Source organism: Phragmites australis, chromosome 18 (genome assembly GCF_958298935.1).
Source record: "Phragmites australis chromosome 18, lpPhrAust1.1, whole genome shotgun sequence".
In the NCBI taxonomy this organism is placed as follows: Eukaryota; Viridiplantae; Streptophyta; class Magnoliopsida; order Poales; family Poaceae; genus Phragmites; species Phragmites australis.
In genome coordinates this window covers 1,445,827-1,462,565 of record NC_084938.1, presented here as the reverse complement: position 1 = coordinate 1,462,565, position 16,739 = coordinate 1,445,827, and the positions used below count along the sequence as shown (strand labels likewise).

General features: G+C 42.0%; 2 protein-coding genes across 3 annotated transcripts; both read left to right on the top strand.

Moving 5' to 3' along the window:
• Window positions 1–3,750: 3,750 nt before the first annotated feature.
• On the top strand, window positions 3,751–12,285 carry LOC133899492 (protein DESIGUAL 2-like). 2 transcript variants are annotated; one of them, XM_062340476.1, is made up of 4 exons: window positions 3,751–3,850; window positions 3,961–4,332; window positions 4,512–4,696; window positions 12,065–12,285. In XM_062340476.1, the coding sequence occupies exons 2-4, from the start codon at window positions 4,231–4,233 to the stop codon at window positions 12,243–12,245; spliced, it is 468 nt and encodes a 155-aa protein (XP_062196460.1). In that variant the 5' UTR covers window positions 3,751–3,850; window positions 3,961–4,230; the 3' UTR covers window positions 12,246–12,285. The 2 variants fall into 2 exon arrangements, with proteins under 2 accessions (XP_062196460.1, XP_062196461.1); XM_062340477.1 differs by having other exon boundaries at window positions 3,764–4,076; window positions 4,203–4,332.
• A 2,390-nt stretch (window positions 12,286–14,675) lies between these two features.
• On the top strand, window positions 14,676–15,993 carry LOC133899416 (protein DESIGUAL 2-like). The gene is made up of 3 exons (XM_062340403.1): window positions 14,676–14,777; window positions 14,967–15,148; window positions 15,807–15,993. Exons 1-3 carry the CDS (start codon window positions 14,676–14,678, stop codon window positions 15,991–15,993), a joined length of 471 nt encoding a protein of 156 aa, XP_062196387.1.
• The last annotated feature ends 746 nt before the right edge of the window (window positions 15,994–16,739 follow it).

Below are 16,739 nucleotides of genomic sequence, written 5' to 3'. Positions count from 1 at the left end.
GGAAAAGTGGGGAACGTCACCACGGAGGACAAGGGGAGCTTAAATACTCGAGAAGAGAAGAGGAGCGGCCGGAATTGAAGAAAATGGCCAGCGGCCATGGAGTTTAATTGCTTCGGTTTTGAGATTAATCAGAGAGGATTTGAAGGCAGGATTAAAGGGGAAACGGGCGGGGGCGCCTTAATGGCGATCAATGACTCGGATCTGGCCTGTTAGGGTAGTGGAGAGGGCGCGGGGAGGCACCGATTTGGCGGCAAGCTGGCACGAAGGTGATCGGGCGCGCCGGAGGAAGAAGAACGCGAGCCGCGGCTCGATCTGGCGGCTGGCTTCGGCTCGGGTGGGGCCCACGCGGCAGAGGGAGGCAACCAGCTCGGGACGCCAGCAGGCCGGCTCAGCCTGCGGGCCGGCACGGGGAAAGGAAGGCCGGCAGCCCATGTGGGAGAGAAAGAAGAGGGGGAGGGGGGTTTGGACCGGGGAAGAGAGAAATCGGCCCAAGAGCGATTTTCTTTTTAGGAATTCTTTTTTCCAATTTGATCAAACCAATTCCAAATGAGGTTTTAAAGCGGCGAATCCTAGCGAAATTTTTCAAACTTTTTCCACCCCATAAAACCTTATTGCATCTACAATGGCATGAATGCATTCAAACATTTATCCTAGGCCAAGTTAAATTTAGAAATTAATTTCCTATTGAGCTAAGTTGCAACACCTGAGTTAATTTCTAGTAAAATTTTAAATTATTGCAAATATTGAATTTTTGGGTGTTACAATTCCCCTTTTATTATTGCGCTGCGTGGAACGGGACTGCAACCAACATTGATGGTGCCCCCGATCAGGACGCTATGGTGGGGACAGATCCCCTTATTTCTTAATCCATTTTGTTAGAGAACATTAGCACGAGCTGAGATCAACTCCAATAGGCAGCTCTCAGCTCACAACTCTCTCTCCCTCCCTCTGATGAAAAGCAAGCATTTTTCGAATCCATCTTTGCGCTGAACTTGCTTTTTATATCTCTGTTTCAATGGAATTGGAGCTAGGACAATATCTATAGGGTAAGAGATTCACATATCACATCAGGTGTACAGGAACTGCCAAGCGGCAAGGTTGCAGATCCTTACAACCATTCCCGTAAGCAGATAAACAAATGGAGGTGGTGCAGTGGGCTGGGCCTAGCGGTGTAGATGAGGAATAAGTTTCAGCCAGCTAATGCGCCCATCGAAAGCCTAGGAAGATGAAGAAAGGAGAGGAAGATGGATGGGGCTGCGCAGGTTTCATTCGGGCCGAAGATGACTTGCCGTTGGGTTTGCAAAGGGGATTGCTATACCTCACTCAATTTTTTCTTCCTTCTCTCTCACTCGATTTTTTTCTTCCTCTCTCTTCCTCTCTCTTCCTCTCTTCTCTGATTCCAGCAAGATCCGCTCCTGACTTCTCCATCTTCGGCGAGAGCCGCCCTGATCTACTCCCTCTCCGACAAGCTCCGGTGAGGCCGGGAGGTTAGGGTTTCAGGGTTTCAGGGCCGGGGTTTCATCGGAGTATAGCGGGATTAAAGGGACGGCCGGTGGTGGCAGGTTGGCTTGGCGGTGGTGGCGGTCGTGGGGGCGGGGCGGTGAGACGGTGAGGACACCACCGGCCGCAGGAGGCGGAGGACTGCCGATTGGACAGTGTCGGGGCGGAGGCGTCACGACAACAGAGCTAGGTTAGTGCAACGGTGGTCAACGGAGGTAGATCCGGACTTGAGCAGGAGGGTGGGGTGAGGGCGTCACCAGCGAGATGGATTCGGGTCGGGAGGAGGAGGGCAGGGGGCCGGCGAGAGGTAGAAGAAGGATGAGGGCTGTCGAATCTCGATCTGATGGCCACAAAATTCAGTGAGGGGAGGCAATGATTTGCCCGAGTAAGCATAGACAGGATAGAAAGAAGAGGAGAGTCTAGTTGCTCACTAATTTTGGCCCGAGCAGAAGAGAGTTAGGAATTAGGAATAGGCCCGCCGCAACCGAGCTTGGCCTGCTCAAAGACGCGCTATCCTCGGTCAAGCTGACACCAGGAATGGTCGTGCGTCTTCTCTCTTGCAACCCGTCACCGAGCTGCCCTACCACAATGTTCAGGCATGGCAAGACCCGAATACGCGTGTTCCTGTTCCGGTTGGGCTATCTTGCCTCCGATTGCTGCCCGTTCTGCCCCGACGAGGAAGAAGCGCTACACCACCTTGTTACAGACCCAGGGGGATCACAGCACCAAATCAGCACACAGGAACACAATTCACCTCATGCTTCGACAAGCTCCTTACTGTCAATTCAACTCAATCACAGAATGGGGATACAAGTTTGGAGACAGAGAGAGAGAGATAGCACAGATGGAACTAGCTAGACTAGTCTGGAAGAAGCAAGGGGACGGGATTAGAGAACAGTAAGGAAGGGATTGGAGAGGAAGTTCAGAGGAGGTAGAAGAACCGTGGAAGGAGAAGAACGGACGAAGAAGTACTGGTTTGGCTATCTGTTGTTCGATGCCCTTCTGTAGAGATGTCCAGTTCCTTTTTGTACCTGTGGCTTGATCGGCCCGGTTAGCTCCAGCCAGGCGGCAGCTCAGCCGGTTCCTAACACACCTCTTCCTCGCCTGCCCCCGGCTTGAAGCTCTATGGGCGCGCATCTTCCCCAACAATGGCGTCCCGCGCGGGCCAGACCACGCCCTCGCTCTGCTCTCGGCGTCGCCCCTGCTCCAACAGCCAGTTTTCCGAAACACGGCGTTCCTCCTCCTCTGGGTGATTTGGAAAAGTCGAAACCGCATGGTCTTCGACAACGTGCGCCAGCATACATGCAAACGAGCTCTGTCCGATGCTCAACATCCACCTCCAGCTGCGGATTCACCGTGCCCCCTTGTGACCTGCTGCCTCAGCGCTATGCCGCTATCAATATAAATTAAAACCCTCATCCCCTCCCCCTCTCCATTTGTAACCTCTCCTTCTTGAGTAGTTTCCTTACCATGGGCTGAGCAAGCCAATGCAACGTCGCCACTCCCAAGGCATGTGACTGCTTTCTTTTTATCAGTATATAAGCTGCCAATGTTCCATGTCTTTTAAAGAAAAAGAAATTAGGCCACATCCATCGCTATCGGTGCCCGTGGCCAGGTCGAGTGAGTGGAATTCAGGATTGGCTTTTAAATTCAAATATAAAATTCTTTTAAACCATCGATTCATTTCGAAAACCTTTTGCCCCGTTGTGTTCGTCACAATTAATCCTTCAAAATATGATCTATATTCAATATATTATAGTGTTCCAATTTTGTTTCAAAAACACAATTATATCAAATATATACTGTTCCAACAAATCACCAAAAAATGTTTAATTTTATATTTATAAATTATTGAACTAGATTTTATAGTTGTTCCGCTATATCTTTTGAAAATGTTGCATATGCTAAGAAAGTTGAGTGCAGTTACTCTGTTTGTTGTTTAGCAAATTGTTTCATTAAGTTTTCTAAATTTTTGGGTATATCGGGATTAAAAGAAATAAAAATACAGACCAGTGATTACTAAGGGATAGGAAAATTGAGAGAAACGAGGAAAATGGAAACGAATAATAAATCTTGACTGTACGGAGCAAGTAGAGTGTTACTGCTTTCACTGTGTATTCAGCTTGCTGAATTAACGAAAGGTTATTCTTGTCTCTGATAGGCTCTATTGTCCTCTTACTGCGTTTTGTAAACAACCATTTCATGCAGCGCCGAGGCACGCTTCTCTACATTTCAGGTCGTTCAGGTTTCGGTCTGAGTCTGGTTTTCTATTATTTTGACCAAACACTAATTTCGTGCAGCTCGAAGGCACGGCTCTTCTCCTTCAGTTCATGTTTGGGTTTGGGTCCAGGTATGGATTTAATTTGGGTCCAGGTCTGGTTCCCTTTTAGTTTGAACACCTCAGTGTGCAGTCATCCTCTACAAAAAGCGCCGAGGCAGTACGCTTCTACTACATTTCAGGTTCAGGTCGTTCAGGTTTGGGTCTGGGTCTGGTTCTCTATTATTTTGACCAACAACTAATTTCGTGGAGCTCGAAGACACGGCGGTTCTCCTTCTAGGCTTGGGTTTGGGTCCAGGTATGGGTTTAATTTGGGTCCAGTGCTGGACGTCTGATTCCCTTCTAGGCATCCTCTACAAAAAGGGGCCACGGCTCCTTTTCTCGTAAGCATAATCCTTCTTCAGTAGTTCATCTCGTCTCACAGAAGTTCGATAGGATACTAGCAGGCTACAATGGCTAGAGTGCAAGCTGTGATTGCGGTGTGCTTGGTGATTCTAGCCCTGGATGTCTCAGCTGGAATGATGGCGATACAGGCCCAAGCTGCTGAAAACAAGGTACCATTTCAAGATGATCATTTCTCTCCGGTTTCATGAAGCACTTGCTTTTCAAGTTGAAATGCTTTACTTCGTCATGCGTGATTCTTGGTATTTGGTCTTGTTGCAGATGACAATAGGTGCCTGATATGATGTTTTTGTGATTATTTGACGCTTGTGTACGTTAATCTTTCCTGCAGGGTAAAGGAGTGGCAATCATCTTCTTTCAGTGCAAGAAACCAGTCTACGAAGCTTATCAGCTCGGCCTCGCGGCTGCAGTTCTCCTTGTTGTTGCCCACGCGGTAGCTTGCTCTCTGGGTGGCTGCTTGTCTCAGTTGGATTCCATCTGGGCATCCAGCAATAGGATCCTGGCACTGCTCTCATGGTAAATCCTCTTGCCTAGTACATTCCTTTTGAAATCTGAGACCATCCTAGTTTGGAGTTTTATTCTAGATGGAAAAAGTGTAACACTAAATGAAAAATACCCCATTAAATTAAGTCGAATAATCGTGGTAAGATATGTATATGCGCAAGAAACGACTCATGCTTGACTCAGGCTACTGGTTTATACGCTTCCTCATTTGTGTTGCTGTTGTCCCAGCACACCATATGTAGGACAAAAACGACGACTAGAGGGGAATGAATAGGCGTCACAATAATTTCTTTCGAAATAGATGTTCTTCTCTTATTTTATCACCTAACGTGCTTCAAAAATAGATCACAACAAAGTGCAACACAAAACACAAAAACCACAGCGGAAACAGAAGAAACTGGAAGTTCTGAGTTGAATCCGGAAGTTCCAGGTTGAATCGGAAGTTCCGAGTTGAACAGTACTGCGATTCAAAAATTCAAAATCCAAACATGAAAATCCAATCAATAATAGGTCTCATGATTGGAATCGAACACTAGGTTCTACAACATATCAATCCATGACTTATCCTCATACAAAGCTTGGATCTTAAGAAGAAACATCCAAATATCAAAAGGATGAACACCCGGTGAAGATAGTCTCCAAGTTGATAGATAAGAGGCAAGAGAATTCAATATCTAATTGTGTAAGTTTGTCCGTGAATTTTATACCTCTAGCAACGAGAAGAACCACTCCAACAAGGCGAGAAAATTCAGCTTAATTGCGAAAACAAAAATCACAACTAAAGGACGAAAAACTTGCAAACCCGCAAGGGAACCAATAGAGGAAAATTAGAATGAGGTGAAATCAAGCACAAGAGTAAACATAAATTCCATTGCTTGCATAGATCAGCTCTATTTTATATGGATTATAAAGATTTTCTCTTACAAAGCTCTAACCTAATAAATAGGCTAAGCAAGCCTCTTCCTCTCTTCTAAAATCCTATCACAAAGCTCTCATATGAATGGCTTAAGAGGCTCAAGTGGCTGGTTCATCTCTCCCACATAGCTCTATCCCTCTATTTATAGCCTAGTTTCCTTGACCCCTAAGTTTCTTAGCTTGTTTCCAAAATACTCTGCTCTTCTATTACACTCCTACCTACTACCGAGCGTATTCTGGTCTATTTTCTCCTTCATCCATCGAACGACCGTGACGCCTTCATGACTTAGCTTTGCCTCGACACAAGCTTCGCGATGATGCCACATGCACTTCCATTCTTCCCACGGGTTTGAGGCCAAACCACGAAACCCCTTGCACGCTTCTCAAAGCGAGACTCACTGCCACTTGCTTGACCTTAAGCAAGCATCCCGATGTCGACACGTATAATCCGTCTTGCAATCTTGACCACCAGCAAGTTTCTCCTGCTCCCGATCCCTCGAGCCGCCTTGTCACTTGCACCGACATCACTTTTGCTTGACTTTGTCAACATGTTGTCTCCATCCATCTTTCATGCGTTGCTTGACCTCCACGTGTACAGTTAGGATCACCCTTGACTCTGTCCGGCCTCCTCGATCGTTTGGCACCAAGCACCCTACTTAGCCCCGATCATCCCACCGTCGACTGCCAAATAACATCCATTACCTACACATCATAAGACAAGCAAATACATTTTTTCAACTCCAACTCCAGTTAATCCAAAATCAAAATCTTAGTTGAAATTACATTCCCAAGAAGAATCATGAATACGGGACAAACTGACTTCATCCATGGTACCCGGAAGTTCCGGTTCAAACCTGAAAGTTCCAGACTGGGAAGTTCCGGGCCAAACCCGGAAGTTTCGGTCCAAACTCGGAAGTTCCGGTACTCGAAAGTTCCAGGTTCAATCCGGGCAAGGGCTCTCGGTTTTGGTTTTCCCGAGAATCTGGAAGTTCTGGGTCTAGCCCGGAAGTTCCGAGTTCATATAACCGAAATTGAACACCGGAAGTTCTAGCGATACAAAAACACTGAACGTCGGATATTCACCCGGAAGTTCCAGGTTCACTGGAATCAGCACATCAAAGCTTAAGTAAAAATGAAGATCATCAAACCAAATCAATACCAATGTCAATCACTCATCACAAGCAAACTAAAACACATTTCAACTTGGTTTCTCAATCTCTCTTGATGAGTGTATTGACAACTCTCAAAGCACAAATACATTGATTTATTGAAGTTTAACAAAAGAAGCTTATCCAAGTGATCAAAAACTCGAGAAAGAGCAAAATCATATCACTTGGTATAAGAAAAATTACAAAAGCTCTAAGAGAGGTAGAGACAATCCAAAGACCTCAAAAGCCCAATAAAAGCACAAATGCCCCCCTTGATGAATGCACATTTTTCACATATTTTCTCCTCCTTTCATCATGCAAGATTCTTCTTTGTGGCTTCATGTATATTTTTCTCCCCCTTTGATAATGTAAACATCAAGAACAAAATACTATGCAAAGCATGAACATGCAATCCTAATAAGCTTTCACAAATATACTACAAAGTATTTCTAAATGCTAGAAACATCAAAGGGCTATAGAAAGTAGAATGTGGAGCTCACAAGCGTATAAAGGCTCAAAAATATACAATATTATAAGAATATGAAGCTGTACAAGCTAAACTGAAGAATTATTAGCGCATTTAAGTTCACGTAGTCTAATCAAGTTAAAAGTGACCAACACATAAGCATCCACTCGTGCCGAGACAATACAAATATTAAGAGTTAGCTAACTTCAATCTCAAACTATAGGTAAACAAGCATTCATGATAGTAGCCTTTGCAAATGCTCACATATGGAACCAAGACTCTGTTAGAATAAGAGATTAAAAAGGATTGAACAATTAGGCACATTTCATTGTAATTCATCTTATCCTCAAGTTGACTTTAGCAACTATAGGTTCACTTCTTTGGTAAACCACATGAAGCATCAAGGCAACCGTATTGGATCATATTTTAGCACAATAAACTTGATTTCTCAATATTATTCAAATTTGTATAAATTATCAAGTTTTCACATGATCAAATCAAGAAGTGCATTTGCAATACAAAGAACACATGTTCCCCCAAGATTCTATCCTAAGCTAAACATTTGACCAAGATTGAAAACATAGTGTAATGTTCCCCAATCCACTATCTTAAAATAAGAAGTTTAGAATAAGATATTCATCAAACTAGCCTTAACACAAGCATTGACTAAACCAAAGTAATTACGAAAACGGTGATAAAAAATACAGCATTTTATAGTCTACATGATTCATAAAATTATCAAATTTCATCTTTAGAAAAACTAGCTTACTTGAAATATTTCATGTTAAATCATCAAGATGAGGCTAAGATTAAAAGCTTGCTCTGCACAACTACTCAATTTAGTCCAAATTCAAATCTAGTAACAGAAAATGCTAAAGACATATAAGTCAAAGCTCAACTACTATGATTATCTTACAAGATTATACGTAATACAAATGCAATAAAAGTAAGATAGAGTATGTACAACTGAAACTCCCCTTCACACAATGCTATAGGGATGGCACACTCCAAGCTCTCCCTTCAAATAGTTAAATCTTGTTGCATCTAGAGGCTTAGTGAAAATGTCAGCAAGCTGGTGTTGGGTATCAATGTATCTTAAGTCATTATCTCCCTTCTCATTGTGGTCTTTTAAGAAGTGGAATCTCACATCTATGTGTTTGGTTCTGGAGTCTTGGACTGGATTATTGGCTAAGCTGATGGCACTGGTGTTGTCACACAAAAGAGGCACACTCTTGAAATCTAATCCAAAATTACTCAAGGTAGTAACCATCCAGAAAATATGAGAACAATAGCTAGCGGCGGTAACATATTTAGTTTCAGCAGTTGACTGCGTAACACTAGTCTGTTTATGAGAAGACCAACAAACAAGAGAGATACCTAAGAAATGACAAGTACTCAAGGTACTATTCCTGTTAATTCTACAACCAGCAAAATCCGTACAAAAAAATACGAAGAGAGAGAGAAGAAGAAGATGCAAAAAACTAAAGATCATACTCAAGGGTGTGTTTGAGATACCTCAATATGCACTTCACCGCTTGGCGGTGAGATACCCTTGGTGCCGCTTGGAAAAGGGCACACAAGCAGACGGCGAAGTGTATGCTGGGTCTTGTCACCGTCAGGTACAGGAGGAAGCCAATCATACTCCTGTACTACCGTTGGTCTACCTCCACACCATCTTCATCCGAATCAAGCACGATCGAGGTAGCCATCGGTGTCGCCAGGGGCTTTGCATTGCTCATGTTGAACTTCTTCAGCAAATTCTTGGTAAATTTCGTCTGGTGGACGAATGTACCTTGCTTGCTTTGCTTGATTTGCAGCCCAAGAAAGAAGTTAAGCTCGCCCATCATCGATATTTCAAATTTTCTACTCATAGTATCTGCAAACTTGGCTACAAATGCATGAGAAGAGCAAAAAAAGGATATCATCCACGTATATCTGAACAAGAAGAAAATCATTGTCATGCCTAAAAGTAAACAAAGTTAGCCACAAGTGTATGAGAAGAGCCATAAAAAATGATATCATCCACGTATATCTTAACAAGAAGGAAATCATTGTCATACCTAAAAGTAAACAAAGTTTTATCCACCGACCCTATCACATACACATGATCTAGCAAGAAAAACTTAAGCCTATCATACCAAGCCCTAGGCGCCGCTTAAGTTCATACAAAGCTTTCTGAAGCTTGTATACTATGTATGGATATTTGGGATGCTTGAAACCTGGGAGTTGCTTAACAGAGACCTCTTCTTCAATAAAACCATTTAGGAAAGCACTTTTAATATCCATTTGATACAATTTAACATCTTGGGATGCCGCAAATATAAGGAGGATCCTAATAGTTTCTAGCCTAGCTCCCGGTGCAAAGGTATCCCTTCTATTTGAGTGAAACTCTGAGCCATAAGTCTAACTTTATTTCTAACAACTGACCCATTCTCCCCCTGTTTGTTCTTGAAGACCTATTTGGTGCCTATGGTATGAATGTAAGGAGTTGAATCTACAAGGACCCAAACTTGGTTTCTCTCAAAGTTTTCTAGTTCCGACCTATCGGAACTTCCAGGTTGAATCAGAAGTTCCGAGTTGAATAGAACCGCGATTCAAAAATTCAAAATCTAAACATGAAAATTCAATCAATGTTGGGTCTCATGATTGGAATCGAACATTAGGTTCTACAGCATACCAATCCATGACTCATCCCAGACAAGGCTTGGATCTTGAGAAAAAACACTCAAATATCAAAAGGGTGAACACCAGGTAAAGATAGTCTCCAAGTTGATAGATAAGAGGTAAGGGAATTCAATACCTAATTGTGTACGTTTGTACGCGAATTTTATGCCTCTAGCAACGAGAATAATCACTCCAACAAGCTGAGAAATTTTAGCTTAATCATGAAAACGAAAATTGCAACCAAAGGACGAAAAACTTGCAAACTTGTAAGTGAACCAATAGAGAAAAATTAGAAGGAGGTGAATTCAAACACAAGAGTAAACATAAATTTCATTGCTTGCAGAGGTCAACCCTATTTTATAGAAATTACAAAGATTTTCTCTTACAAATCTCTAACCTAATACATAGGCTAAGCAATCATCTTCCTCTCCTCTAAAGCCCTAGCACAAAGCTCTTATATGAGGCTCAAGTGGCTGGTTCACCTCTCCCACATAGCCCTACCCCTCTATTTATAGCTTAGGTTCCTTGACCTCTAAGTTTCTTAACTTGTTTCCAAAATTCCCCTATCTTGTAGTACACTCCCACCTACTACTAAGGGTATTTTAGTCTATTTTCTCCTCCATCTATCGAACGACCGTAACGTCTTAATGACTTCGCTTTTTCTCAATGCAAGTTTCGCGACGATGCCACGTGCACTTCCATCCTTCCTATGGTTTTAAGACCAAACCGCGAAACCCCTTGCACGCTTCTCAAAGCGTGACTCACTGCCACTTGCTTGACCTCAAGCAAGCATCCCCATGTCGACACGTGTACCTCATCTTGTGATCTTGACCACCGGTAAGTCTCTCCCGCTCTCGATCCCTTGGGTCGTCTTGTCACTTGCACCAGCATCCCTTTTGCTTGAATTTATCAACACACCATATCCATCCATCTTTCATGCTTTGCTTGACCTCCACGTATACAGCTAAGATCACCCTTAACTTCGTCGGCCTCCTCGATCGTCCAGCACCAAGCACCTCGCTTGGCCCCGATCATCTCCCTGTCGGCTGTTAAGTTGCATCTATTATCTACACATCATGAGACAAGCAAACATATTTGTCCAACTCCAACTCTAGTTAGTCTAAAATCAAAATTCTCAGTTAAAATCATATTCCGAAGAACAATCATGAACACAGGATAAACATACTTCATCCAGGGTACCCGGAAGTTCCGATTCAAACTCATAAGTTCCGGACCAAACCCAGAAGTTCCGGTCCAAACCCAGAAGTTCCAGGTTCAATCTGGACAAGGGCTCTCGGTTTGGGTTTTCCCTGGAACCCGAAAGTTCCAGGTCCAAACCGGAAGTTCTGAGTTCATACAACCGAAACTAAACACCGGAAGCTCCGACGATACAAAAACTCTGAACGCTAGATATTCACCGGAAGTTCCAAGTTCACCAGAATCAGCACATCAAAACTTAAGTTAAAAAATAAAGATCATCAAACTAAATCAATACCAATATCAATCAATCATCACAAGCAACAAGTCATATTTCAACTTAGTTTCTCACCATCACGATTAAGGATTTTTATTTTTTTTATCTCAGCAAACTTTCATGAATTTCGTCCATTCCACCGGGGATGAGTAACCCCTATTTCGTTCAACAAATTTTTGTCCAGTTTTTTTTTCTTAATTTATTTTAAGGGCCTAAAGCATCAAAGGCACATACTCGCAAAAGCATATTTTTTCGATCGATTCAGCACTTGGGACACATCTAGTTTTTTTTATTCCTGAGCTCGCCGACAAATTTTTCATATTTTTATGTTACTGACAAGAGAGCCCTACACCTAGAACCGAGGGGAGGGGACAGGAGGGGGAACACAAAAATGTAGAAATCACAAGGGACGACCATACAATCGTCACTAGCTAGAAACGGCTACAGGTACACCTAGAAGTTAATATGTTTTTTTTATCATTTACAAAAGTTAAAAATTAAAATCTGTTTAAACCATTCAAATGAAATTTGGAACGGAAACTGGAATTCGCGAATATCATCTTTTCCACTGGTGAGTTTTTTTTTCTTCAAACCGGAATATGAATCCCTAGTCACAATGTGAAATAACGACCAAATGGTAGAGTTGATCTAACTTTTTTGGTATAGTTTATTTTGTGATCGCTGCTAAATGTCACCGTTCTATGATTTAATAGGATGGCCGTCATTGTTGGATTCTTGCTGTTGCGCGACGGGGCCATGTCCAATGCCAAATCAGAGATTTCATGGGGCTTCATCCACGTCGACATATTAGCCTTGGGTGGCAAGATTTGCTTCGTCCACTGCGTGATCACCATCGCCTACTACATCACCGCGGCAGCGCTGCAGTTTGCATAGCCTATCGGTTGCGGGGATCATCTATGGGGAGCATTTCAGTCGAGAGAGTCATTTAAGTCCTTAGCTCCTGTTTATAGAGCTACTTCTAATTTAAATTTTTTATGTAAAGTATTCTATGAACAAAGTGATTATTTAGGTTAAATTATATAGATGAAGTGATTTTATGGAAAAAAATGAATTAGGGGAAGCTGATTTTTTAACTCTCAGTATCTATCTAGTTCATTTCAGATAATCACTTTAATAGAATCACTCTGTGAGCTGAAAACTACAAACTATTATTTGATAGAACTCCTACTGATTTCACTCTCAAAATTGATCTAGAAGCTCTACCGAACAGACACTTACTTCTGTTGTTTCGTGTTGGTCTGTCTGTGAGCGTCTAGTTTTGTCCTGTGCCAAAGTTAAATAATAGAAGAGGAATATAATAGCATCTGAGTTACCAGAGAATAGCTCCACCATTTGGCCAGTTGGAGTCATGTCTTTATATTGAGCTTGTACCGACAATTGAAGTGCTCCTTATGGTGCTTATCTCTCAGTCGATTTTTTTTTTATTGTAATAGTTATATTTTATACTATGTTGCGATAGTTTTTTTATTTTTTATCTGATGCAGCAAGTATTACTGTGTGTTGAAATAATTAATTTTGTATGTTGCTGTAGTTCTTTGTATTTTTTTAACTACCAGGATTTTCTTACCAAAAATCCAAGTCTTGTATCTTATTGCTAGTCCCAGGCTAACATTGTACACCACATTGTTACAAGATGATATTATTTTCATACATATCGAGTACAACATATTATTACATCAAAGAGGCTTAAATCCAAGTACATGGACCAACCAACCAAATACATATATTAGCTAAGTGCTTATGTGTTATAACAAAAACACAAGTATTGAATGCGGTAGCATCAAACATAAACTCAAGGTATGAAGATGTGGATGCGTTATGGGAGTGCTGTCGAACGAATGCATCAGGAGCGATGTCGTAGTTTAATTTTAGATTGGATCTGAAAAAGTAGGAGGATATTATCTGCTAATTTTCCTCCTAATTTATTTGTTTTAATTATTTTCAATAGTAAAATCGTTTCTATATCCATAGCCGGTAACAAGACGGGGAGACTAGAGGATGAGGGCGGATGACAAAAGTGGGTAAATCATTATAATTTTAAGGGTTTTTATTAGATGAGAGAAGAGTAGAAGAAGAAGTGAAATGAGAACCAACTCATGTTTTATATAGTAGAGATAAAGAAACAACATGTGACACAACACTTCTCTAGCATACAAGAAAATTTCCCCTTCTCTACTGACGGCCACCCTACATCTCTGCATCGGTCAATGCTATCTCGTCTTCCACCTCACCCAGGCCGACAACATCCCCAGATGGGTTCAAACACAATGGAGGCATTGGGTGGAGCAGGGATAGGTAGAGGCAGAGGCGTTGGAGATGGATGGGTACAGTGAGGCGCAGGTTGGCTTTGGCGGAGCGGGACTAGATTAGGGATTGAGAGATTGGGGTCAGAGGAAGTAGAAGTGTATTTTGGGCATATTGGTGCATTTGACGGTTGAATGTCGGTGTTAGCTCATGAATGAAATGATGTTGCACTGACCTAACAAGTTTCAAAACCAATGGCATGAGCCTAAATATGACAAAACGATGGCAAATGTCGAAACCGTGATTAACATAGTGGCAAAAAACCTAAATTTTCTTTTTTACTTTGACTATATCTTTTTAAATATTTAGGTTGAAAATATGAAACATGCGTGCACATTTGTCTTGTAGAGTACTTTTGTAATATTATAATATTTCTATTGGTTTATATAGCCATATAACAATTGAAATTGGTGGTCAAAATTACATTATAAAAATATATCGATGTCCAAAATGACAAGTATTTTTGACCAGATAGAGTAAGTAGCGCTACAACTTTTGCTAAGTTTTTAGCTTGCTGAATTAATGAAGGTTATCGTTATCTTTGTCTCTGCTAGCCTCTATTTGTCATCACTGCGTTTTGCAAACAACGATTTGGTGTAGCTTCAAGATAGTGTGCTTCTCCTTGGGTTCAGGTTTGGGTCCGGGTCTGGTTCCCTTCTATTTTGACAGACAATTTCGTGCAGCGCCAAGGCTGGCCGCTTCTCCTTCAGTTCAGGTTTGGGTTTGGGTCTAGGTCTGGTTCCCATTCATTTTGACCAACGATTTCGTGCAGCGCTAAGACGGATCGCTCCTTCTTCAGTTCAGGTTTGGGTCTGGGTCTGGGTCTGCAGGTTCCCTTTCCGTTTTGTCCACCCCCGTGTTTGTCCACCCCCGAGTTTTGTCACCGATGAAGATTTCTATAAATGAAAGGGCCACGGCTCCTTTGATGGTAAGCAACAGATCTTTCTTCAGTAGCTCTTTTCATCTTACAGAAGTCCGATAGGATAGTAGCTCGCTACAATGGCTAGAGTACGAGCTGCCATTGTTGTCTTCATAGTGATTTCTGCCCTGGATGTTACTGCTGGCATGCTGGCAATCCAGGCTCAGGCTGCCGAAAACAAGGTAAGATTTCAAGTTGTTGATTATACCTGTCAGGTTTCATGGAGGGCTTTTCAAATTGAAATGGTTTTCAGATTATTTCTGTTTTCCCACTTCTTCATGCGTGGTTATTGGTATTTGATCTTGTTGCAGATAGAAAAGGTGCTTGATATGATAATTCATACCTGACACTTGTTGTGATCTCTGCTGCAGACTAAAAAAGTGGCAATCATCTTCATTCAGTGCAAGGGACCAGTATACAAAGCATACCAGCTCGGCCTCGCAGCTGCAGGGCTCCTTGTACTTGCCCATGCAATATCCAACTTCCTGGGTGGCTGCGCCTGCCTTTACTCTCAGCTGGAGTCCATCAACAGGAAGCTGGCAGTGCTATCATGGTAAATTCGCTTGTCCGGGACATTCTTTTGCAAATATAAAACCATTTCGTTTCAAAAAAACATATGAAGACATCCTAGTTTGGAGCTTTATTATAGATGGAAAAGTGTAATACTAAATGAGAAACCCCTTTTTCTGTCAACAGATTTCGGTTCAGTTTGATTTAGGGTCTGAAGTACCAAAGGCACAGGCATGTTGTTACCGTGGTGATTAGCTCGGTCCATCGCTTGTAGCACGTCTAGTTCTCGCCGGCAATTTTTTTCATACTTTTGTGTCCCTGACAAGTGGGCTCTACGCCTACAACGGATGGGGGGAATCAGAAATTGCGAGCCCAGTGCCTTGCCACTATGCGAGTAAGCGAGTGTTACTGTTACATGACTTGGATCCAGAAGGAAACATCTTTTTTATCCTTCAAAATATTTAAACATTTAAATTTGTTTATCAAACAAAATTTTGAACAAAAAAGTAGTGTTCGCAAAATTATAGTCTCTCCCGCTAGTTAATGAAATAATTTTGCAAACCAGAATATGAATCCATGATCACGATACAGAATCATCTTGTGATTATACGACACCGACCAAATGGTAGAGTTCATCCGACCCTTTTTGTAAAAGTTGTTTTGTGATCACTACTAAATGCAACTGTTGTATGATTTTATAGGATTACCTTCGGTGCCGCGCTCTCGCTGCTGCTCGCTGGGGCCATGTCCAACACAAAGTCAAAGACGTCGTGCGGGTTCATGCACTTCGACACTTTGGCCCTCAGCGGCAACATGTGCTTCGTCCATGGCGTGATCGCCGTCGCCTACTACCTCACGGCCACCGCGGCGGCGCCGGAGTTTGCTTAACCTATCAGCTGCAACGATTATCGTTGGGGACTACGCAGTGCGTTTTGTTGTTTCGTCTTGTTCTGTTTTTTTATTCGGCTTGGGAGCGTCCAGTTAGAAAGAGAAGATATGCTTGTGGTTTGATGCTTGCTGCGACTGCGTGAAAAAACCTGCGACATGGTTAGATGGTTCATTTGTAACAGTTTCTATGTGTCGAGTCGATCCCTGTGCAATGCAATGGATCATAAAGTTCCTAATCTCATTTTTTTAGTGTATAGAATCCATGATCGATATTGTGTATTTTTGTTTTGGAGTCATGTGTTTTTATTCAGCTTGTACTGACAAATGAAGCGCTCCCCTAGGGTGATCAATAAGAGATTTGCTAGTTCTCAATCTCCTGAAATTGTGCTTATCTCTCAGTTGATTTTTTTTATGTTGCAATATTTATTTCTATACTATGTTGCAACAACAGTTCTTCGTATTTTTGTATCTGTTGCCGTAGGTATTACTGTGTGTTGAAACAATTAATTTTGTATGTTACAATAGTTTTTCATATTTTTTTGTAACGACTCAGATTTTCTTTAAAAAAAATCCAAGTCTTGTACCTGAATGTTAGTCCCAGGAACATGCTACATTGTCGCAAGATGATATCATTTTCATACCTATCAAGTACAACATATTAATATTACATCAAAGAGGTTTAAAGCCAAGTACATAGGCAAACCGACTACATACATAGAGATAAAGAAATAACAAAAGACTTCTAA